This window comes from Pogoniulus pusillus, chromosome 32, assembly GCF_015220805.1.
Source record: "Pogoniulus pusillus isolate bPogPus1 chromosome 32, bPogPus1.pri, whole genome shotgun sequence".
In the NCBI taxonomy this organism is placed as follows: Eukaryota; Metazoa; Chordata; class Aves; order Piciformes; family Lybiidae; genus Pogoniulus; species Pogoniulus pusillus.
The window spans coordinates 15,505,131-15,529,150 of NC_087295.1; the positions used below are offsets into that span (position 1 = coordinate 15,505,131).

The following is a 24,020-nucleotide window of genomic DNA, read 5'->3' on the forward strand; positions in this document are numbered from 1 at the left end:
TTTGTGTTCTCCTGTCTTTAGTGGCAGAAGTAACACTAATGAATTCAGTGGGGTAAATAAGTATATGTGTCAGCATATCTAAAGTCAGTCTGAGCCTTTGTTCCTGTGGGATTACTGCTCGGAGTATCGATTAGAATCATAGAATCAGCCAGGTTGGAAGAGACCTCCAAGCTGATCCAGTCCAACATAGCACCCAGCCCTATCCAGTCAACCAGACCATGGCACTAAGTGCCTCAGCCAGGCTTTTCTTGAAGACCTCCAGAGACAGTGCCTCCACCACCTCCCTGGGCAGCCCATTCCAATGCCAATCACTCTCTCTGGCAGGAACTTCCTCCTAACATCCAGCCTTGAGACTGTGTCCCCTTGTTCTGTTGCTGGTTGCCTGGGAGAAGAGCCCAACCCCACCTGGCTACAGCCTCCCTTCAGGCAGCTGCAGACAGCAATGAGCTCTGCCCTGAGCCTCCTCTTCTGCAGGCTGCACACCCCCAGCTCCCTCAGCCTCTCCTCATAGGATTTGTGTTCCAGGCCCCTCCCCAGCCTTGCTGCCCTTCTCTGGACACCTTCCAGCACCTCAACATCTCTCTTGAATTGAGGGGCCCAGAACTGGACACAGCACTCAAGGTGTGGCCTGAGCAGTGTTGAGTACAGGGGCAGAATAACCTCCCTTGTCCTACAGGCCACACTGCTCCTGGTGCTATAATGAAATATTGATTAATTATTATGTTTGAATAAAAAAAGAAGGGTGGGTATGGGTCTTGAAAAAAATGTAGAAAATCCAACCCCCAAACAAACCAAAACAACCCCACCAAAACAAAAAGCCTGTGCTTGCTGTAGTTCAAATAGAGTATAAAGTAGTGGCACCTACCATGGACAGAAGAGCTGATCACTGTCACACTGGGACCCTGCATCAGAAGGCAATCTTTCAGAGGAGATGGTGTGAGGGCCCTTATGTTTTTTACATTAAATATGTATAAGCTTTTAAGAGAAGGCATAACTGTGCAGCATTAAAAGTATCATTTAAGAAAGGGCAGAGAGTTAACACCACAATGAAAGGCAGCAGTAGAGGCAGGAATGCACTCACTCCTCTACTTTTGCAGCTTCTTTATGCATGCTGTTTTCATCAAAGTCATATTTTTAGTGCCCTGAAATACAGGGTGGGAGGGGTGTTTGCTTTCCCTCCTCTCATACATCACTCAGTATTTGATTTAACTCTACAAGAAATGGATGCACCCCTCCTTGACTGTCAGAAGCTGCATCTGTTTCATGGTGGACCTGAACCTAAGCCTCTCTGCCCTCCTTTCACTTGGATGAATGTACAAATTCATATTTTTGTCATGTACAAATTCATATTTTTGCAGTTGTTCCCAATGTGTGCTTCTTTTAAATGAATTGGCTGCTTAGGAGGAGCCTTTACAGTTACTTTGTGGGGACATTTGTGACACTGAGTTGAAAATACAACATGTGCATGCTGCAGAGACTTCATGTATGGCTCACTAAAGATGAGAATGCTGTGCACTGAGTGTTACAGGTTGAAAAATAATGCAGATATCCAAGCACTGCTTTAGTTGGTTGGTTTTAGATAGGCCTTTCTGCATGTCTCCTGATTGCACCATGTTATTTAAGGAACAACACCTCTGAGCCATGGAAATGCAAATTACCTGCCTGAAGTGCCACTACTGACAACATATAAATATGCATGTCTGTGTGTATGTGTGTCTGGAAATACCACAGGACCACACTGCCTTTTTGTCTTCAGTCCATAGTTGGAAATTAACAATCCACAGAAGTACCAAATGATACTGTCCAAAAATTGGTGCTCTGCAGTAATAAAAAACATTGCAGTAGCTTATCTGCTGTGTGTCTCTTCTAAAAACTCAGAAAGAGCCTGCAATTACCAGGCTGGCTTTGTGAGAAGCAAGTGTTCTCCTTGGTTCTTGGCTCAGGCAGCAGTAATCACTGGGCTGACCTTTTCTAAGGTCCTATTTCAGACCCTGCTTTCACACTTGTATAAAGAAGTGTGTAATAAATGCCAAGTCAAAATAGTATTCTGAGTTGTTCAACTTTCTACATACCTCTGTTCAGCTGCTCTGTTTGTACTATTCAGAACTATGAAGCTGGATTTCTACTAGCAAGCTGTTGGTACTATACAAGCCAATTTGTCTCAATAGTTCAGGTACCTCTTCACAAAGCAAGTTACTGGGATGGCATTTTGTGAGTTTTAGTGCAGTTCTAAGTCCAAGTGCAGGCTTGGTTCATGGCTGATGGATTGGTGATGATTTGCTGGCCCTAGTAAGGATACTGATAGCAAGGAGCTGAGATTTGTAACTAACAAAGCTGAAAACCTGTAGAATTTGACAGAGCATGGAATAAAAACTGTTAGCATCAGCTAGAGTTAGTCTTAATTCTGAAGGTACTGCCTCCTGTGAAAAGACAGCTTGAAGAGGCCACAGCAATAGCAGAAATGTCTCTGGTACAAGTCTGTCACCTTTAGTCTCTATCTAAGTAGACTTTTTTGGATTCTCAACCATGGATAAGACTGTTTGTGGTGTACTTTCTTCTCTACTGTGTCATGAATGACTTCAGTGATTCCATTTAATGTTGGCTGCAGGGAATAGACGAAGGCCCGGAGGGACTCAAACTGATCTCTGACATTATCCGAGAGAAGATGGGAATAGACATCAGTGTGCTGATGGGAGCTAACATTGCCAATGAGGTGGCAGCAGAGAAGTTCTGTGAAACCACAATAGGTACTGTTCCAAGTGGTAAGAACGTTTAAAACATGCTCCTGTCCTGGCAGTGGCGCAGCAGAAGGCTCAGATTATACTGGTTTCAATGTTGTCTGCCTGTTACCAGCAGGTGTTGGGGATTGCAGATTTTCATGTGAGCTTCCTAGAACATTTACACTTCTGAAAGTAGGATCATAGAATTAACCAGGCTGGAAGAGAGCTCCAAGCTCACCCAGTCCAACCTAGCACCCAGCCCTGGCCAATCAACCAGACCATAGCACTGAGTGCCCCAGCCAGGCTTGGCTTCAACACCTCCAGCCACGGCCACTCCACCACCTCCCTGGGCAGCCCATTCCAATGCCAATCACTCTCTCTGCCAACAACTTCCTCCCAGCATCCAGCCTAGACCTTCCCTGGCACAGCTTTGAGACTGTGTCCCCTTGTTCTGTTGCTGCTTGCCTGGCAGAAGAGCCCAACCCCACCTGGCTACAGCCTCCCTTCAGGTAGCTGCAGACAGCAATGAGGTCTGCCCTGAGCCTCCTCTGCTGCAGGCTGCACACCCCAGCTCCCTCAGCCTCTCCTCACAGGGCTGTGCTCCAGGCCCCTCCCCAGCCTTGCTGCCCTTCTCTGGACAACTTCCAGTATCTCAACATCTCTCTTGAATTGAGGAGCCCAGAACTGGACACAGGACTCAGGGTGTGGCCTGACCAGTGCTGAGTAGAGGGGCAGAATAACCTGCCTTGTCCTGCTGGCCACACTGTACTGGTAGTAGAGGGAGAGAGAGGAGTTCCATTTTGCCCAGTCCATAGCAGGTGAAATACTAAGCATGCTTTTCATCACCATCCATGTAAGAAATATCTCTCTTTATCACTGTGCTTGAGGTTTTTCTTGTGTCTGCATGGCTTTATGTGGATAAATCATTATGTATTCTGTTCTCCAGCTCCTCTCTCTGGTCACAGATGATACCTCTATGTGTGTTTAGGTTGTTGGGATTTTTTTAAGGTTACTCTTCTGTTGATTTGTCAAAATAAGGAATTCCCCCAAAAGCTGGACATGGCTTTAATTTTGTGATGATGTTTGCACACCTTTGCTCTGCAGCACAAGGATGTGTGCCAAGCCTTGGATTTTGTACTGTCCAGATAGACAGATGTGCATGTGTGTACACACATAGCCAGTCATACATAGCACAGATGATGGGATTTTTGGAGTGTTATTTTTTACAGTTTTGTGCTTTCTAGCTTTGTAATCTCTCCTTAACAGCTCTTGCATTGAACTTATTTTTGAAAGGTTGATTTACCTCTTAGTGTTCAGAAGCACTTGTCAGTGACAGTGTGCTCAGTTACGAGAACATCCTCAAGGTGCTGTTATCAGTAGGTATTTTCCTGGCCTTAAAATCATAGAATCAGGCAGGGTTGGAAGGGACCACAAGGAGCAGCCAGTGCCAACCCCCCTGCCATGCCCAGGGACACCCTACCCTAGAGCAGGCTGCACACAGCCTCAGCCAGCCTGGCCTCAAACACCTCCAGCCATGGGGCCTCAACCACCTCCCTGGGCAACCCATTCCAGCCTCTCACCACTCTCATGCTTAACAACTTCCTCCTCACATCCAGTCTGAATCTCCCCATCTCCAGCTTTGCTCCATTCCCCCCAGTCCTGGCACTCCCTGAGAGCCTAAGAAGTCCCTCCCTAGCTTTCTTGTATCCCCCTTCAGATCCTGGAAGGCCACAAGAAGGTCACCTGGGAGCCTCCTCTGCTCCAGCCTGCACAGCCCCAACTCTTTCAGTCTGTGCTCACAGCAGAGCTGCTGTAGCCCTTTGAGCATCCTTGTGGCCCTTCATTGGGCACACTCCAGCACCTCCACATCCTTCATGTAATGGGGGCTCCAGAACTGGACCAGGTGGGGTCTCACCAGAGTGAAGTAGAGGAGGAGAATCCCCTCCCTGGCCCTGCTGGCCACACTTCTCCTGCTGCAGCCCAGGCTCTGCTTGGCTTTCTGGGCTGCAAGTGCACACTGCTGGCTCCTGTTGAGCTTCTCCTCCAGCAGCACCCCCAAGTCCCTCTCCTCAGAGCTGCTCTCCAGCCACTCACTGCCCAGCCTGGATTTGTGCTTTGGATTGCCTCAACCCAGGCACAGTAATTGGTAGAAGTGTAGCTGGTCTATTTTTATTTGACCTTTGTTTTATAGCTGGCTTACTTTTAAAGAGAAGGATAAAAAAGAGAGATTACAGATAATTATTGCAATTAGAATTTGTTGCTGAGCAGACAATGTTTTATGAAGTGCAGAGCATTTAAATGCTATATAGAGGGCATGACCTTAGTCACTTGAAACAGGAGTCTCCTTAGGATGGAAGTAGAACATTATCTCTGCTTTTAGATATTTTGGCTTGCACAGGAAAGGCTAAATAACACTCAAATAAATTATTGATTTTTTTAGCCTTCCTTTCTCCCTGAACAGGCAGCAAAATCTTGGAAAATGGCCTTCTCTTCAAAGAACTCCTGCAAACCCCAAACTTCAGGATCACTGTAGTAGATGACGCAGATACTGTTGAGCTCTGTGGTGCTTTGAAGGTAAGATTGAGAGGCTGTAGTTGGTACACAGTTGGAATGATGATCCCAGTAGAAAAAAAAAGGCTGTTTTCATTTACAGCATTAAGTTGCTTGTACTTTATCTAATATATGAAACTGGTACTTAATGTTTCTGTACAGATGAAATGGGAACCTGGAGAGCAGCACGTTCTGAGAGATGGCTTTTAGGCCCATCTCCCAAATGCTCTTTCTACACAGTCATGAAGCAGGTACCAAGCTGGGGGCAGATGTGACTGAGTTGGAAGGCAGAAGGGCTCTGCAGCGGGACCTTGACCGCCTGGACAGATGGGCAGAGTCCAAGGGGATGGCTTCAATAGCTCCAAGTGCAGGGTGCTGCACTTTGGCCACAACTACCCCATGCAGAGATACAGGCTGGGATCAGAGTGGCTGAGAGCAGCCAGACAGAGAGGGATCTAGGGGTGCTGATTGATACCCACCTGAACATGAGCCAGCAGTGTGCCCAGGTGGCCAAGAGAGCCAGTGGCATCCTGGCCTGCATCAGGAATGGTGTGGCCAGCAGGAGCAGGGAGGTCATTCTGCCCCTGTACTCTGCACTGGTTAGACCACATCTTGAGTGCTGTGTTCAGTTCTGGGCCCCCCAGTTTAGGAGGGACATTGAGATGCTTGAGCGTGTCCAGAGAAGGGCAACGAGGCTGGGGAGAGGCCTTGAGCACAGCCCTACGAGGAGAGGCTGAGGGAGCTGGGATTGGTTAGCCTGGAGAAGAGGAGGCTCAGGGGAGACCTTATTGCTGTCTACAACTACCTGAGGGGTGGTTGTGGCCAGGAGGAGGTTGCTCTCTTCTCTCAGGTGGCCAGTGCCAGAACAAGAGGACACAGCCTCAGGCTGTGGCAGGGGAAATTTAGGCTGGAGGTGAGGAGAAAGTTCTTCCCTGAGAGTCATTGGACACTGGAATGGGCTGCCCGGGGAGGTGGTGGAGTCGCCGTCCCTGGAGCTGTTCAAGGCAGGACTGGACGTGGCACTTGGTGCCATGGTCTGGCCTTGAGCTCTGTGGTAAAGGGTTGGACTTGATGATCTGTGAGGTCTCTTCCAACCCTGATGATACTATGATACTATGATACTGACTTCTTCAAACTAGCATCCCTTTCAGTTCCCTTCTTTCTGCAACAATGCATCCACAGGAAGAAAGGGGGAAGGAAGTTGGCATTGATCCTTTGTGTCTGTTGATAAAACTCTTCCCTCTTCATAGCCTTACACAGTGTGAGCTGTCTTAGGTCTTGTGTTTTGTGGATGTACACTTGAGTAAGGTTCATACAGAAATTACCAGAATAGGTGTGCTGGTTTGAGCCTAGCTGGGATATTTTGCTGAGAGGAATTAGATGCTAGGCTGTGAAAAGGAAACAATGATGATATCTACTGCACTCACAGGCTTGCTGAGATGGATGAAAACAAGAACACAAACTGACTCTGGCCCCTTCCCTCTCTAACCTGCTGTCTGTGTGACTATTCCCTCTGCTTTCTAACCCCCCTGCCTGATCCTCCAAGCTCACCTTGCATGTAAGACAAACTCTGGGATAAGGTAGAGGGGTGGAAAGTAGGTGGAAGGGTGGTTGGGAGCCCCTCCTGGTTTCTGGCAGGGCTGTTGTGTTTCTCTATTACTTTTACCTTGTCTATTTCTGTCTGCAGCTGTAACTGTTGTAACTCTCTGCTTGTCTGTTGTGCTGAGCTGTGAATATAAAGCTTCATTCCTTAACTTTCCAGCTCAGCTGAGTCTAGTCTGGGTGATTTGGGGCAGGGAAAATCCAAACCATCACAATAGGAAAAAAAATATTTTGAACAACTACTCCTCTGAATATTTATGGTAAGAAAATTGATGCTAATAGGAAGCAAAGGTTAGCTTAAACATATTTTCAGGTTAACTTACAGGCCATTTGTGAAGGGAAGGTGAAGGAAAGGTACTAGCTGTTTGGCACCCTGGCCATAACACTGTAGTTCATATTATTTGCTGTCTATTGTGGAAGCTTTTCTGATAGGTGTAGTGGTTTAGTAGATAATTTGGCTTACCTTTGTTTTTTTTTGGGGGGAGTATTTATTCTGTATTGCTTTGTTTTCTCTATTAAAATTATGTAAACTGCATCATTTGTTTGCAAAGCTATGGCAGCAGGGAATGATCACAGGCTCACAGGATGTCAGGGGTTGGAAGGGACCCAGAGAGATCATTGAGTCCAACCCCTCTGCCAGAGCAGGACCACACAATCTAGCTCAAGTCACACAGGAACACATCCAGACAGGCCTTGAAAGGCTCCAGAGAAGGAGACTCCACAGCCTCTCTGGGCAGCCTGTGCCAGTGCTCTGGGACCCTTACAGTAAAGAAGTTCCTCCTTGTATTGAACTGTAACCTCCTGTGCTGCAGCTTCCATCCATTGCTCCTTGTCCTGTCCCAGGGAGCAGTGAGCAGAGCCTGTCCCCTGCTCCTGACCCCCAGCCCTCAGATGTTTATAAACATGGATTAAATCCCCTCTCAGGCTTCTCTTCTCCAGACTAAGCAGCCCCAGGTCCTTCAGCCTCTCCCCATCAGGCAGTGCTCCAGTCCCCTCATCATCCTCATAGCCCTCTGCAGGACCTTCTCCAGCAGTCTTTAATGGTTTTGATGTCTTTAAGCTAAGGAGTTCTGATTCCTGCTCAGCTGGAAGTTATAACATAATTTTTGGCATACTGCTTTTAATACAGAATCACAGGGGCTGGAAGGAACCTTGACAGATCATCTAGTCCAATGCTCCTGCCAGGGCAGGATCACCTGTACCAAATGACACAACCATCACAAGACTGGCGCCACTGCATTCTTGGTGCGGTCTGGTAACAGCTCCAATGCCAAAGGAGAAACCTCAGCTGATTTCTCAGCTCAGGGGTTTGGGTTTTTTCCCCAGCATATATCTCATCATTTCTCTTCATGTGTTAGATCTATTATTATAATTTCCACTGTCATACAACTGAGAGATTCCATTTCTGAAGCTTACTAGTTAGAACCTGCAATAGCTTAGATTTTGTTGTCATTTCTGCCTGCTGAAGCATTTGATTCTTTTTGTTGCAATAAAACCACCATATTTCTGTCAGCCTGTCCAGAGAATTCTGATAGAAATCATAAATTTTCTCTCATATTTGGCTATTTCTCTGATGAAGTGAAAGGTCAATTTGCTTACAGTTTCCGTGCTTCATTACAATTCAGCTCCTGTGCTGTGTAACGTGGGCAGTAGTAACTTTCTGCACACTGATGTACAGCAGCTGCTAACTCATTTCCATAGTGCTGGTGCTGCTCTAAGGGCATCGTTAGCTTTGTCTTAGGAGTTGACATGGGAAGGAGGAGCCAGCAGTGTGCCCAGGTGGCCAAGAGAGCCAGTGGCATCCTGGCCTGCATCAGCAATGGTGTGGCCAGCAGGAGCAGGGAGGTCATTCTGCCCCTGTACTCTGCACTGGTTAGACCTCACCTTGAGTGCTGTGTTCAGTTCTGGGCCCCCCAGTTTAGGAGGGACATTGAGATGCTTGAGTGTGTCCAGAGAAGGGCGACGAGGCTGGGGAGAGGCCTTGAGCACAGCCCTACGAGGAGAGGCTGAGGGAGCTGGGATTGGTTAGCCTGGAGAAGAGGAGGCTCAGGGGAGACCTCATTGCTGTCTACAACTACCTGAGGGGTGGTTGTGGCCAGGAGGAGGTTGCTCTCTTCTCTCAGGTGGCCAGCACCAGAACAAGAGGACACAGCCTCAAGCTACACCAGGGGAGATTTAGGCTGGAGGTGAGGAGAAAGTTCTTCACTGAGAGAGTCATTGGACACTGGAATGGGCTGCCCGGGGAGGTGGTGGAGTCGCCGTCCCTGGAGCTGTTCAAGGCAGGACTGGACGTGGCACTTGGTGCCATGGTCTGGCCTTGAGCTCTGTGGTAAAGGGTTGGACTTGATGATCTATGAGGTCTCTTCCAACCCTGATGATACTGGGATACTGTGAGGTTATGTATCTGTGCACTGGGCTAATGGAATACACTGTGGTGTAACATGTTGCTGTATTTATAGCAGTTGCTCAAGACTGGAGCTCATAGTCTGGCTTTAAGATGCTGTGGTGATGTGGGAGGTCAGCAAGGGGGAAGATCACCCTGTGTACAAACCTGTGAAGTGAAAAAGTTGTAGATTTATTTTGCCATCTGGCCAGCTTAAATTCGTGCTAGATAGAGGAGTCCTGCCCTGGGTAATTTTTATTCCAGACAGATCTTGTGAAAGGGCCCCAGAGAGGAGTGTACTCATCAAGCTGAGCAGCTACTCAGCAGACACTCAAGCTCCACCGTAAAGATCCAACTCAGACAAGATATCAGCATCTCTTTGGGAGCGCAGTGACCTGGAAAGATACTGAGGTGAAACTTGTGCATTTTCTTTGCAGCCTTGTTTTGTTTGTTATCCCCTTCTCACTCTGAATCCTGCAAACAGAAGGTCTAGCTGTAGCTCTAAAAAGCTGTGTGTATAGTGTGCTCTGGCCACTTGGTTTTGATTGCAGTACCACTTTGTTCAGTGAGGTGAGACTTCCAAACAAACACATGCTGTGATCTCTGAACAAAAATCAAGTGAAGGATAGATTCATTCATTTGAAACTACTGCCTCATGAAAACTCATGGACTGGTAAAAGAGGCATGCATCTGTCATTGCAGTGTGGCTGATGTTTTTTAACACCCAAATCTTCCTTTACTTCAGAGAAAATCTTATTACTTTTTTTTTTCATTTAAACTCCTTTCTAATTTAATCCTGGATTTTGTATTGGCAGCTTGCAAAGAATTCCCTCAGCTGTATTTAACTGGAGCATTGCAAAATGTTGTTCATACACTGAGAACATGTGTTCTTCAGAAAGGAAATGAAGAAACTGAAAGAGATGGCAGTGCTTGATTGCCTCTGCAAAGCAAAATGCCAAACCCAGCTGCAAAGAGTGATATCTAAATAGTGAAATCACAGAATCAACCAGGTTGGAAGAGATTTCCAAGATCATCCAGTCCAACCTAGCACCCAGTCCTAGCCAATCAACCAGACCATGGCACTAAGTGCCCCAGCCAGGCTTGGCTTCAACACCTCCAGCCACGGCGACTCCCCCACCTCCCTGGGCAGCCCATTCCAATGCCAATCACTCTCTCTGACAACTTCCTCCTAACATCCAGCCTAGACCTGCCCTGACACAACTTGAGGCTCTGTCCCCTTGTTCTGTTGCTGCTTGCCTGGCAGAAGAGGCCAACCCCCACCTGGCTACAGCCTCCCTTCAGGTAGTTGTAGGCAGCAATGAGCTCTGCCCTGAGCCTCCTCTTCTGCAGGCTGCACAACCCCCAGCTGTATGTAAAATGCAAACTCAAGCATTTTTTCCTGGGGGAGTGTCAAGGCCCAGAGGAACAGAGATTAACAGTATCTCTGTCCAGAGGAGCAAGACCAGTCCTTATGGATTCCATGTTGTGAAATCAAGATGCAAACAAGACCATGGATCACCACGAAACTATTTATTAAAGGATAAACTTGGGCAAAACAGAGGGAGAGAGGGGAGAAGGGAGAGAGAGAAAGATCAGAACAGAGGTGCTGCACTTTGGCCACAACAACCCCATGCAGAGATACAGGCTGGGGTCGGAGTGGCTGAGAGCAGCCAGACAGAGAGGGATCTGGGGGTACTGATTGATACCTGCCTGAACATGAGCCAGCAGTGTGCCCAGGTGGCCAAGAGAGCCAGTGGCATCCTGGCCTGCATCAGCAATGGTGTGGCCAGCAGGAGCAGGGAGGTCATTCTGCCCCTGTACTCTGCACTGGTTAGACCACACCTTGAGTGCTGTGTTCAGTTCTGGGCCCCCCAGTTTAGGAGGGACATTGAGATGCTTGAGCGTGTCCAGAGAAGGGCAACGAGGCTGGGGAGAGGCCTTGAGCACAGCCCTACGAGGAGAGGCTGAGGGAGCTGGGATTGGTTAGCCTGGAGAAGAGGAGGCTCAGGGGTGACCTTATTGCTGTCTACAACTACCTGAGGGGAGGTTGTGGCCAGGAGGAGGTTGCTCTCTTCTCTCAGGTGGCCAGCACCAGAACAAGAGGACACAGCCTCAGGCTGTGCTAGGGGAGATTTAGGCTGGAGGTGAGGAGAAAGTTCTTCCCTGAGAGAGTCATTGGACACTGGAATGGGCTGCCCGGGGAGGTGGTGGAGTCGCCGTCCCTGGAGCTGTTCAAGGCAGGACTGGACGTGGCACTTGGTGCCATGGTCTGGCCTTGAGCTCTGTGGTAAAGGGTTGGACTTGATGATCTGTGAGGTCTCTTCCAACCCTGATGATACTGGGATACTGTGGGATACTGTGAGGGAGAGAGGGGGGAAGGGGGAGAGAGAAAGATAAAGAGAACGATGGAGAAGAGAAGAAGGAGCAGGGAAGGAAAACAGCTGTGATCATATTACCCTCAGTTGCAGATGGAGGGGAAGAGAGAGAGATGGGTGCATGGCCCAGGGATGATCTTCTCTGGAGTTTGTCAGAGTTTCTTCGGGTGGTGCAGCTCTGGTGGTCTGGTGGTGGTCTGCCCTCGGTGGTCCAACGGAGGTGCACTGGTGGTCCGATGGGAATGGCACTGGTGGTCTGCTGGAAGTGCCACTGGTGGTCCGATGGAGATGCCACTGGTGGTCTGCTGGGAGGTCCACCCTTTGGCAGGCATTTCTCCTGCCTTTTTATACAGTTCTCTGCTTGGTGTCCAGCTGCAGCTCCCCAGGGCATCTTCCTGTGCATTCTCCTGCATTCGCAGGGGTCCGGTGCCACCGGGGAGAAGGCCTCCACCCCCTCCCTGGCTGCACCTGTCCACACCCTAACTGCACAGAAACCTTTTCCCTTGGGGGTAGCTGAGATAAGATGTAGGCCTCCTGGGCATTGCAGCCAGGCTGAGCTCCAGGAGTTTCCAAGGTGTTGTCTGTTGATTTGCATCCCTGAGCTTTGAGCCAAGCCCCAAGTCTGAGTCCCACAAGTAACAAGATTAAGGAGAGACAATGCAGTCTTTATCTTTGTTGATTAAGGAGAGACAATGCAGTCTTTGTCTTTGTTAATTAAGGAGAGACGATGCAGTCTTTGTCTTTGTTGATGAATGAGAGAGGGGATTTAGACTCTCACAGGGAGTTGTACACCTGTTGTATTAGAATTGTTTGCTGAGGGGAACAGGCACTTTGCCTGTGATTAGTCTGGTAGCTTATGTAATAAAAATGTGAAAAGTAACTTTTTTATAGAATCATAGAATCAACCACACTGGAAGAGAGCTCCAAGCTCATCCAGGCCAACCTAGCACCCAGCCCTGTTCAATCAACCAGACCATGGCACTAAGTGCCCCAGCCAGGCTTGGCTTCAACACCTCCAGGGACAGCAACTACCTGGGCAGCCCATTCCAATGCCAATCACTCTCTCTGCCAACAACTTACTCCTAACATCCAGCCCAGACCTCCCCTGGCACAACTTCACACTCTGTCCCCTTGTTCTGTTGCTGCTTGCCTGGCAAAAGAGCCCAACCCCATCTGGCTGCAGCCTCCCTGCAGGTAGTTGTAGACAGCAATGAGCTCTGCCCTGAGCCTCCTCTTCTGCAGGCTGCACACCCCCAGCTCCCTCAGCCTCTCCTCACAGGGCTGTGCTCCAGGCCCCTCCCCAGCCTTGCTGCCCTTCTCTGGACACCTTCAGTGCCTCAACATCTCTCTGCAGTGGAGGAGCCCAGAACTGGACACAGCACTCAAAGTGTGGCCTGACCAGTGCTGAGTACAGGGGCAGAAGAACCTTCCTTGTTCTACTGGCCACAATGTTCCTGAGCCAGGCTAGGATGCCACTGGCTCTCTTGGCCACCTGGGCACACCTGGGTGTTCTAAAATTTGAGGTCAGAAATCAATAAGCTTCAATTTTGGCTAGTTGAGTTTCAGGGTGGCTGGTTGGCTTTACAGGCAGACTGACCCAAAGCTACCCTGCAAGTTCCAGCTGCCATTTCCCAGCTGATGAAGGTGCCTTCCTAGGAAGCTGATGGCTGCATTCTTGAGTGTAAACCATACTGGAATCACCTACCCAGGGCAGCAGTGCAGAGGGTAAGTGTGAGGGAAGCGAGAGTAGAATCTGTGGATATGGCAAAAGGGCAGCTCCAGCTGCTTGATGTATATTCAGGGATCTGGAGAGTTAAAAACCCTCCAGTGGCAGCATAAAACCTACCCTGTACATCATGTTCTAGTGTAAAAAGCTGTTAGTGCTGAGATGGGAGAGATGTGCTCGTTCCTGTGATAGCTTCCCAGGCCAAGGGAAGCTCTGTGCTGTAGTCATTCTGTGGGGGTCGTCTCGGGATGCCCAGGCCAAGGGAAGCTCTGTGCTGTAGTCATTCTGTGGGGGTCGTCTTGAGATGCCCCAGGCCAAGGGAAGCTCTGTGCTGTGGTCATTCTGTGGGGGTCGTCTCGGGATGCCCCAGGCCAAGGGAAGCTCTGTGATGCAGTCATTCTGTGGGGGTCGTCTCGGGATGCCCCAGGCCAAGGGAAGCTCTGTGATGCAGTCATTCTGTGGGGGTCGTCTCGGGATGCCCAGGCCAAGGGAAGCTCTGTGCTGTAGTCATTCTGTGGGGGTCGTCTTGAGATGCCCCAGGCCAAGGGAAGCTCTGTGCTGTGGTCATTCTGTTGGGGGTCGTCTCGGGATGCCCCAGGCCAAGGGAAGCTCTGTGATGCAGTCATTCTGTGGGGGTCGTCTCGGGATGCCCCAGGCCAAGGGAAGCTCTGTGATGCAGTCATTCTGTGGGGGTCGTCTCGGGATGCCCCAGGCCAAGGGAAGCTCTGTGATGCAGTCATTCTGTGGGGGTCGTGGCAGTACTTTGTAACCTTTGGAAGAACAGGTTTGTCTGTAGGCTAAAGCTGTCCTTGCTGGTGGGGCTCTCAGACTCATGCGTGGGGTATGCTGGTACAGTCAGTCTCTGGTGGTCTCTCTCCTCCTGCACATCCCTTGCATTTGCAGAAGCTCTGCAAACTTCAGCTGCAGGCTTTGGCACTGGCACTGGTCTCAAGCAACATATTAAATGCAGAAAGATGCTTTTGCCAGACAGATGATGTGATTCTCCCCATGCAGTCTGCTTCTCACTTTAGTGCTTCTAGGCTCTTGTGTGTCAGTTTGTGTTTTGCTTATGCATCTTTCTGAGACAAACTCAGCTTAGTGCCTGCACCCAGACATTTCAAGTACCAAGCTGCCAGTTTAGTTTTCAGCTGGAAACTGAGACTTGGTCTGAAGTTTTGTGAGGGTTTTTTTGTTGTTGTTTTTAAAAGAAATTACTTAGAATCATAGAATAGTTCAGATCAGAAGAGACCTCAAAGATCATCCAGTTCCAACCCCCTGCCATAGGCAGGGACACCTCCTACTTGTCTTTCAGTATATTAGATATGAGAGAGTTGTCATGGAGTTTTCAAGGGTGTAAAAGAAACTATATGATGTATCTTGTAAGTTCAGAGTTCTGGCTGAAGGGTTGTGTACTCTCCAGGCATGGGTTTGTGTGTCAGAGCACACTCTTCTTTCCTTGTTACTCACAAACCATGTATAAGAAAATACAACAGGGACATTGTATAGCCAAAGAGCTTGGTGTTTCAGTGTTAGACTCAACATTTCCCTTCTTCCCTATCCCATCTCCTCACAAGTACATAGTCTTGGAATTACCTAAGCCAGAACATTATTTCTGTTCATAGAATCAGCCATGTTGGAAGAGAGCTCCAAGCTCATCCAGTTCAACCTAGCACCAGCCCAAGCCAGTCAACCAGACCATGGCACTAAGTGCCCCAGCCAGGCTTGGCTTCAACACCTCCAGGCACGGACTCTCCACCACCTCCCTGGGCCGCCCATTCCAATGCCAATCACTCTCTCTGCCAGGAACTGCCTCCTAACATCCAGCCTAGACCTGCCCTGGCACAGCTTGAGACTGTGTCCCCTTGTTCTGTTGCTGCTTGCCTGGCAGAAGAGGCCAACCCCCACCTGGCTACAGCCTCCCTTCAGGTAGTTGTAGGCAGCAATGAGCTCTGCCCTGAGCCTCCTCTGCTGCAGGCTGCACACCCCCAGCTCCCTCAGCCTATCCTCACAGGGCTGTGCTCCAGGCCCCTCCCCAGCCTTGATGCCCTTCTCCCAACACCTTCCAGCACCTCAACATCTCTCTGGAATGGAGGAGCCCAGAACTGGACACAGCACTCAAAGTGTGGCCTGAGCAGTGCTGAGCACAGGGGCAGAATAACCTCCCTTGTCCTGCTGGCCACACTGCTCCTGAGCCAGCCCAGGGTGCCATTGGCTCTGCTGCCCACCTGGGCACACTGCTGGCTCATGTTCAGCTACTCTCTACCAGCACCCCCAAGTCCTTCTCTGCCTGGCTGCTCTCAGCCACTCAGTCCCCAGCCTGTAGTGCTACTTGGGGTTGTTGTGGCCAAAGTGCAGAGCCCTGCCCTTGGCCTTGTTCAGTCTCATCCCATTGGCCTCTGCCCACCCATCCAGCCTGTCCAGGTCCCTGTGCAGGGCTCTCCTACCTTCCAACAGCTCCACAGCTGCTCCTAGCTCGGTGTCATTTTGCTCCAAAGAAAATCATTACAAAAGGTAGAAGTAGATAGGCTGCTTCAAGGTGGAAACAAAGTATTGGAGTCCAAGAAGTAAATGGTGAAATCCCAGAGTTGGTTCCAAAATTTCCTTTTTCAGCTGAGCACTAAACACTTGCAGGCTTCATGTGTGTGTAAATCCCATTTAAATAAGTTGTCTTACCTGGAAACTTCTTTAATGCCTGATTGACTTCCTCTTGCTTTGCCACCAGATGAGCAAGTACTGGAGGTCGCTATGGGAGAGCATCTGCTGAAAACATACCTTGGCTCGATCACCACTGCCAGAATTTAAGCCAAGATGATCTAAAGTGTCAGCTTTAAAGTCTGATCATCTTTTACTGCTTCCTCTCTGGTGTTGAGATCTCTCTCTGCAAATTTTAAGGTCCTCTTTAGACCTCAACTAGCTACTGGGGAAGCAATGATTTGACCTCTGCCCTCATCTGACTCAGAGTCACGAAGCATAACTGACCTCACAGCATGGCAGCTGCCTGCAGTTTTTGGGTCCTACAGTGCCAAAACCACAACAGAAATGGCTGCTAATCAGTGTGCTGCTCTCATTAGCAACTTCTGCTTGTGGCTGTTTCTCCAGCAGCAGCTGAAGTTGGATGGGTGGCTTGGTTGCTTTTTTGCCCCTGTGTCAGTGCAGCATTAGGTGCTGTAGTGTTTGTTTTCCTTTGGTTTCTGTTGAGGTCGTTGCTGCTGTTGTCGCTTGCAGAGGGATGTTGCTGTGTCTGTTGCCTCCTTGTTTGCTTTGCCAGTGTATTACAATCTCTTCTTTTTGTGGAGTGTTTTGGGCTTTGGTACAGTATGTTGTTGGGGGTTTTTTGGGGGGGAGGAGCAAACTAATTGTGCTTCTGACTCCCAGACCAGCAAATAGCTTTTATAGTCACATCACTCAATGTCTGCCACCTAATCTCTGTGTTCATAAAGCAAAGAAGGGACTGCATTGCTGGTTGGCAGGAAAAGCAGCACATTCTTTGCAGAAGGCTGTGTCAAGGTCTGGAGGAGCAGAGATGAACAGTATCTCTGTCCAGAGGAGCTAGACCAGTTCTTATGGATTCCGTGTTGTGAAATTAAGGTGCAAACGAGACCAGATATCACCATGAAACTGTTTATTAAAGGATAAGCTTGGGCAAAACGGAGAGAGAGAGGGGAGAAGGGGGAGAGAGAGAGATCAGAACAGAGGGAGAGAGGGGAGAAGGGAGAGAGAGAGAGATCAGAACAGAGGGAGAGAGGGGAGAAGGGGGAGAGAGAGAGATCAGAACAGAGGGAGAGAGGGGAGAAGGGGGAGAGAGAAAGATAAAGAGATTGATGGAGGAGAGAAGGAGCAGGGAAGGGAAAAAGGCTGTGATCATGTTACCCTCAGCCGCAGACAAAGGGGAGAGAGAGAGATGGGTGCGTGGCCCAGGGATGATCTTCTGTGGAGTTTGTCAGAGGTTCTCCAGGTGGTGTGCAGGTCTGGTGGTCTGCTGATGGTCTGCCCTCGGTGGTCCGGTGGAGATGTCACTGGTGGTCCGATGGAGATGTCACTGGTGGTCCGATGGAGGTGCCACTCTTGGTCTGGTGGGAATGGTGGTCCGCTGGGAATGCCACTGGTGGTGCAGTGGGAATACCACACATTGTCTGCTGGTGATGTCACGCGTGGTCCGGTGGGAATGGTGGTCCGCTGGGAATGCCACCCTTTGGCAGGCATTTCTCCTGCCTTTTTATACAGTTTTCTGCTCAGTGTCCAGCTGCAGCCCCCAGGGCATCTTCCTGTGCATTCTCACACATTCGCAGGGGTCCGGCGTCGCCGGGGGGAGGGCCTCCACCCTCTCTCGGCTACACCTGTCCACACCCTGCATACACAGCCCTTGGGGGCAGCTGAGATAAGGTGGAGGCTTCCTGGGCAGTCCAGCCAGGGTGAGGTCTAGGAGTTTCAAAGGTATTGTCTGTTGATTTGCATCTCTGAGCTTTTGGGCCAAGCACCGAGTCTGAGTCCCAGAAGTAACAAGATTAAGGAGAGATGATGCAGTCTTTGTTGATTAAGGAGGGACGATGCAATCTTTATCTTTGTTGATTAACAAGAGAGAGGATCAGACTCTCACAGGCTGCCACCAGATCTAAGGAAAAAAAACAGAACATTTTTTTTGCTTAGGAAAGGTCTTCCTGTGTTATGAACCATCTTGGAATGCTTCATTACCTATTACTGTGGCAGGAACTCTGCCTACTTTAAAAGGCTGGGTACTACTAGCTTGGCTGAATTTGATCCTCTAGCACATCAGCATGGAAGCTGATAAATGTTTGTTTGATTCAGTATTGCTTTAATCATAAGGAAAATGTGAGCAAAAGGGCTGTGGGCTGTCAGTCTAACTTTACCCCTGCCTCAGGGAAGGAGCAGCTCAATCTAGAAAATACCTTGTTGGAGTGGAGTGTAACCTGTTTGCTCTTGGAGACAGCCAATAATTACAGCTGCAAAGCCTCTGGGGCAACTTGTCCCAGAACTTTAAGTGTGTTTTTATCCTTGGAAATACTTAGCAAAGTAAGACTTGTCATCTTCTCTCATAGACCTCTCTTCTTCTCTCATAGACCTCTCTTCTTCTCTCATAGACCTCTCTTCTTGTCTCATAGACCTCTCTTCTTGTCTCATAGACCTCTCTTCTTGTCTCATAGACCTCTCTTCTTCTCTCATAGACCTCTCTTCTTCTCTCATAGACCTCTCTTCTCCTCTCATAGACCTCTCTTCTCCTCTCATAGACCTCTCTTCTCCTCTCATAGACCTCTCTTCTCCTCTCATAGACCTCTCTTCTCCTCTCATAGACCTCTCTTCTCCTCTCATAGACCTCTCTTCTCCTCTCATAGACCTCTCTTCTCCTCTCATAGACCTCTCTTCTCCTCTCATAGACCTCTCTTCTCCTCTCATAGACCTCTCTTCTCCTCTCATAGACCTCTCTTCTCCTCTCATAGACCTCTCTTCTCCTCTCATAGACCTCTCTTCTCCTCTCATAGACTGGTCTTGTTGTCCCAGAGACCTCCTAAACCAGAAACCTGAAAAGATCAACCTGGTCTTGCACTAGGGAAATGTTTGCAGTTATTAAGAGCATCTTTGCTCTGTCTTTTGGTGTTTCCTAGGATGCTGTAGGCAATAACTGACTCATTCCCATACTTTTTTTTCCCTCTTCTCCTTAGAATATCGTAGCAGTAGGAGCTGGGTTCTGCGATGGCCTCTGCTGTGGTGATAATACCAAAGCTGCTGTTATTCGCCTTGGCCTGATGGAGATGATTGCCTTTGCCAGGATCTTTTGCAAAGGCCAGGTGTCTACTGCCACTTTCCTGGAGAGCTGTGGAGTGGCTGATCTCATCACAACGTGCTATGGTGGCCGGAATCGGCGTGTGGCAGAAGCCTTTGTTAAAACCGGAAAGGTACTCCCGGGGGGACTCCCACTGCTCCAGACCCTCCCAGCCCTGCTTTGTGGGTGTCCTGGTACAGTCACCCAAGAGATGCCAGCTGTGCTCAGTTGTGAGTGTGCTGCAAGGCTAAAATGTTACAGAAAAGAACCAAAGCAGATCTAGAGATAGAAGATGTTGGAAAATGCAGATGTAAGAAGGAGAATATTTCCAAAGAAGAATATAGGAGACTCAGTGTCACAGCTGAGAAGGGAAAGTCCTTTAGTAACACCTTTTTCATTCCTGGCCAGATGGTGTAGTGTGACAACTTTATCATGCCTTTCCTTTTCTTTGTTTTTCCCTTCCACTCTTTAGTCTATTGAAGAATTGGAGCAAGAAATGTTGAATGGTCAGAAACTGCAAGGACCACAAACCTCTGCAGAAGTGTACCGCATCCTCAAGCAGAAAGGAATGCTGGAGAAGTAAGAACAAAGAAACCAAGTTCCACATCCCCCTTTTTTATCTCCATAGCTCTTTCAGTGTATTCATTGTTCTTATCTTCATGGAGATAATACCCATAAAGAAAATCGCTGCAGTTGGAGCACCTTAATCCTCAAAAGGAGGATTGGATGGAACCTCAAAAGAATATTGCATATAGAGCTAGTTGTGAATGCTTTTCTTCTTGCAGAAGGTATTACTGCCTTCTGCTGTGATAGGAAACCACAGCAAGCATGTTTATAACGTGCCAGGGTAGGTATAGGCTGGATGTTAGGAAGAAGTTCTTCACAGAGAGAGTGATTGGCATTGGAATGGGCTGCCCAGGGAGGTGGTGGAGGCACCGTCCCCGGGGGGTCTTCAAGAAAAGACTGGATGAGGCACTTAGTGCCATGGTCTGGTTGACTGGATAGGGCTGGGTGCTAGGTTGGACTGGATGATCTTGGAGGTCTCTTCCAACCTGGTTGATTCTATGAGGAAGGAATAAAATTAGATAGCAATAGAAGCTGAGCTCTACAACTTATTTCATACTAGTGGATTGATTATGTACCTCCCTGGAGAGGAGCTTTGTTATGAAGGATCTATATAGGTGATCATCTGAGCAGAGCAGCTGCTTCCGTTTGTGTGGACTCTAGATACTGTAGTTCTCTTTCCTAATATCACTTCAAGTTTGGTTTAGGATAAAACCTACCATCTGCTTGTGTAGGTCTGGGTTTGTTTGTGGTAGGAAATTAAGCACCTTGTTCTGGCCTGTGAATGTGTGTGCCAGTCAGAAGATGTATGCTTTCTAAAGCCATGCACACACTTCATAGAATCACAGAGTCAAGCAGGTTGGAAGAGACCTCCAAGCTCATCCAGCCCAACCTAGCACCCAGCCCTGGCCAGTCAACCAGACCATGGCACTAAGTGCTCCATCCAGGCTTTGCTTCAACACCTCCAGGGACGGTGCCTCCACCACCTCCCTGGGCAGCCCATTCCAATGCCAATCACTCTCCCTGCCAACAACTTCCTCCTAACATCCAGCCTATACCTACCCTGGCACAACTTGAGACTGTGTCCCCTTGTTCTATTGCTGCTTGCCTGGGAGAAGAGGCCAACCCCACCTGGCTACAATGTCCCTTAAGGTAGTTGTAGACTGTAATAAGATCACCCCTGAGCCTCCTCTTCTCCAGGCTACACACCCCCAGCTCCCTCAGCTTCTCCTCATAGGTTTTATGCTCCAGGCCCCTCCCCAGCCTTGCTGCCCTTCTCTGGACACCTTCCAGCACCTCAACATCTCTCTTGAATTGAGGGGCCCAGAACTGGACACAGCACTCAAGGTGTGGCCTGACCAGTGCTGAGTACAGGGGAAGAATAACCTCCCTTGTCCTACTGGCCATAGTGTTCCTGATGCAGGCCAGGATGCCATTGGCTCTCTTGGCCACCTGGGCACACTGCTGGCTCATCTTCAGCCTACTATCTATCAGTACCCCCAGGTCCCTTTCCTGCTGGCTGCTCTCAGCCACTCTGTCCCCAGCCTGTAGCACTGCTTGGGGTTGTTGTGGCCAAAGTGCAGAACCCTGCACTTGGCCTTGTTAAACCTCATCCCATTGGCCTCTGCCCACCCACCCAGCCTGTCCAGGTCCCTCTGCAGGGCTCTGCTACCTTCCAGCAGCTCCACACCTGCTCCTAGCTTGGTGTCATCTGCAAACTCACTGATGCTGGACTCAATCCCCTCGTCCAGGTCATCAATAAAGATATTGAACAGGACTGTGCCCAGCACTGATCCCTGGGGCACACCACCAGGGACAGCTGCCAACTGGATGTGGCACCATTCACCACCACTCTCTGGGCTCTGCCATCCAGCCAGTTCTTGATCCAGCACAGAGTGAATCTGTCCAAGCCATGAGCTGCCAGCTTTGGCAGGAGCTTCTTGTGACAGACAGTGTCAAAGGCTTTGCTGAAGTCCAAGTAGACTACATCCACAGCCTGCCCCACATTCACCAGGCAGGAACCTGATCATAAAAGGAGATCAGGAGATTAGAGTTGCATCTATCTGTTCCTTTTGTAGAGGAAGTAAAATCAAAACATAAATGACTACCAATCAGACCAAGCTTTGTTATTTTTTTCCCCACAGCAGCTTTTAAAGCCTAGTTTTAATGGAGTGACTTATTTTTTAACCTTATTTCTGGATGTAAGGTAATTAAGTCTCTCTGTGCAGTAATTGAGCTACCTGGGGGAAAAAAAAAGCCAAAACAACAACCAAAGTGAAATATTGGATTCAGTCTTTTTCTCATGATTGCTGGAATGAGGCAGGCTGCTGTGGGGTTTTGTGTTGGGATCTTTTTCAGTTAGTTGTTTTCCCCCTATTCTATCTCACAACAAATAGAGTGCATTATCAGAGACTTCAGGTTGTGTTTTTAATGAAAGATATAAACCCAAGAGAATCCTTTCCCCCACTCCATTTTCCCACTGGAATGCACATTACTGCACTCAGCCAAGTACAGTCTGTATCTGCCCCTTAGAGTGCAGTAGTCACCATGCTGTCATGGTACTCGTGCATGGCTCGTGACTACTCCTGTGACCTCTGGTTTATTTTGAGGACTCCTGTTCAGAGCTGCTTTAGCCTAACAGATGATAACAGAGTGTATGGGCAAGTACATGTGATGAGCAGTAATGATTGGAGGTTCTGTCAGTGCTACAGTTGTGCATTACAGATAGTTTTAGAATCATAGGCTCACAGATGTCAGGGGTGGAAGGCACCCAAAGAGATCATAGAGTCCAACCCCCCTGCCAGAGCAGGACCACACAGTCCAGCTCAGGGCACACAGGAACACATCCAGACAGGCCCTGAAAGGCTCCACAGAAGGAGACTCCACAGCCTCTCTGGGCAGCCTGTGCCAGTGCTCTGTGACCCTTACAGGCAAGAAGTTCCCCCTTGTGTTGAGCTGGAACCTCCTGTGCTGCAGCTTCCATCCATTGCTCCTTGTCCTATCCCAGGGAGCAGTGAGCAGAGCCTGTGTTGTCCGTCCGTCCCCCACCCCGGTCCTTCCCACCCCTATCCCCAGCCCTCAGATGTTTATAATGATTGATTAAATCCCCTCTCAGTCTTCTCTTCTCCAGACTAAACAGCCCCAGGTCCTTCAGCCTCTCCCCATCAGGCAGTTCTTCAGTTCCCCTCCTCATCCTCGTAGCCCTCCACTGGACCTTCTCCAGCAGATCCCTGTCCCTCTGAAACTGGGGAGCCCAAACCTGAAGGCAGTGCTCAAATGAATGACCACTTTTCTGAGGAGAAAGTCCTAGTCCAGATGCACTGTCAGTCACTCAGAAATTAAATATCTCCAGTGCTCTTTGTTGTTATTGCAGTCAAAGTAACAGTGTATTTGGTCAAAATTAATCCCTGGGAAAGACCCCACTGAAATGGCATTTGGGGAACAGATAATTAATCCCTCAATGCAGCAGGCTGTATGAAGAGGGGACTTCTCTGGCTGCCACTGTTTGTGATGGACAGAAAGCAAATAGAAATTTCTGGAAAGTGCCATGGCTGTACCAAGCCTTCAGATGATCAGAGCAGGCTGAGTAACCTGGGGGCTGTTGGAAACGTGGCCAGTTCTTCAGAAGGGGAAAACCAAGAGCTAGAGTTTAACCTTTCAAAATGCACATTTAAGTTTGGACTCAGTAAAAACTTGGCCTTCATTTCTTCTTGGCTCTCTTGGCATCATGTTCTGCACTTGTATTGCCAAATTGTTCTTCAGACATAATGCAGAACTGTTGTGCCAGCCTTCCTTTTAACCACAGGTGAATACTGCCATGAGAACACTAAGGAATGATGCAAGTGTTTTTAATCAGAGGACAAGGATGGCAACCAGAGGAACCTGGACAGGCTGCAGAGCTGTGCCCAAGCCAATCTCATCAAATTCAACAAGGCTTGGGCACAATCCCAAGCACAACTCCAGGCTGGGTGGGGAATGGCTGAGAGCAGCCCTGAGGAAAAGGCCCTGGGGGTCTGGGCTGATGAAAATCTCAACATGGATAGGGCTGGGTGTGAGGTTGGACTGGATGATCTTGGAGATCTCTTCCAACCTGGTTGATTCTGTGATTCTGTGAGCCTGCAGTGTGAGTGCAGCCCAGACAGCAACTGTGTGCTGGGCTGCAGCAAGAGCAGTGTGGGCAGCAGGGCAAGGGAGGGGATTCTGCCCCTTGGCTCTGCTCTCCTGAAACCCCACCTGTGTGCAATTCTGGAGCCCCCAACACAGGAAGTTCATGGAACTTTTGGAGACAAGATGCTGAGAGGGCTGCAGCAGCTCTGCTCTG

The 24,020-nt window shown here is 49.0% G+C and overlaps 1 protein-coding gene across 3 annotated transcripts in view; it reads left to right on the top strand.

The window, feature by feature from the left end:
- GPD1L (glycerol-3-phosphate dehydrogenase 1 like) overlaps positions 1-24,020 on the top strand; it is a 40,121-nt gene that overhangs the window by 12,106 nt on the left and 3,995 nt on the right. The window contains exons 4-8 of one of the 3 annotated variants that reach the window (XM_064169706.1): positions 2,609-2,762; positions 5,182-5,294; positions 19,035-19,268; positions 19,608-19,714; positions 23,505-23,588. In XM_064169706.1, coding sequence (XP_064025776.1) covers positions 2,609-2,762; positions 5,182-5,294; positions 19,035-19,268; positions 19,608-19,714; positions 23,505-23,508 — 612 coding nt within the window. In that variant the 3' untranslated portion in view covers positions 23,509-23,588. Of the gene's footprint in view, positions 1-2,608; positions 2,763-5,181; positions 5,295-19,034; positions 19,269-19,607; positions 19,715-23,504; positions 23,589-24,020 lie in introns of those variants that run through there. The other 2 variants (XM_064169704.1, XM_064169705.1) reach the window with 2 other exon arrangements.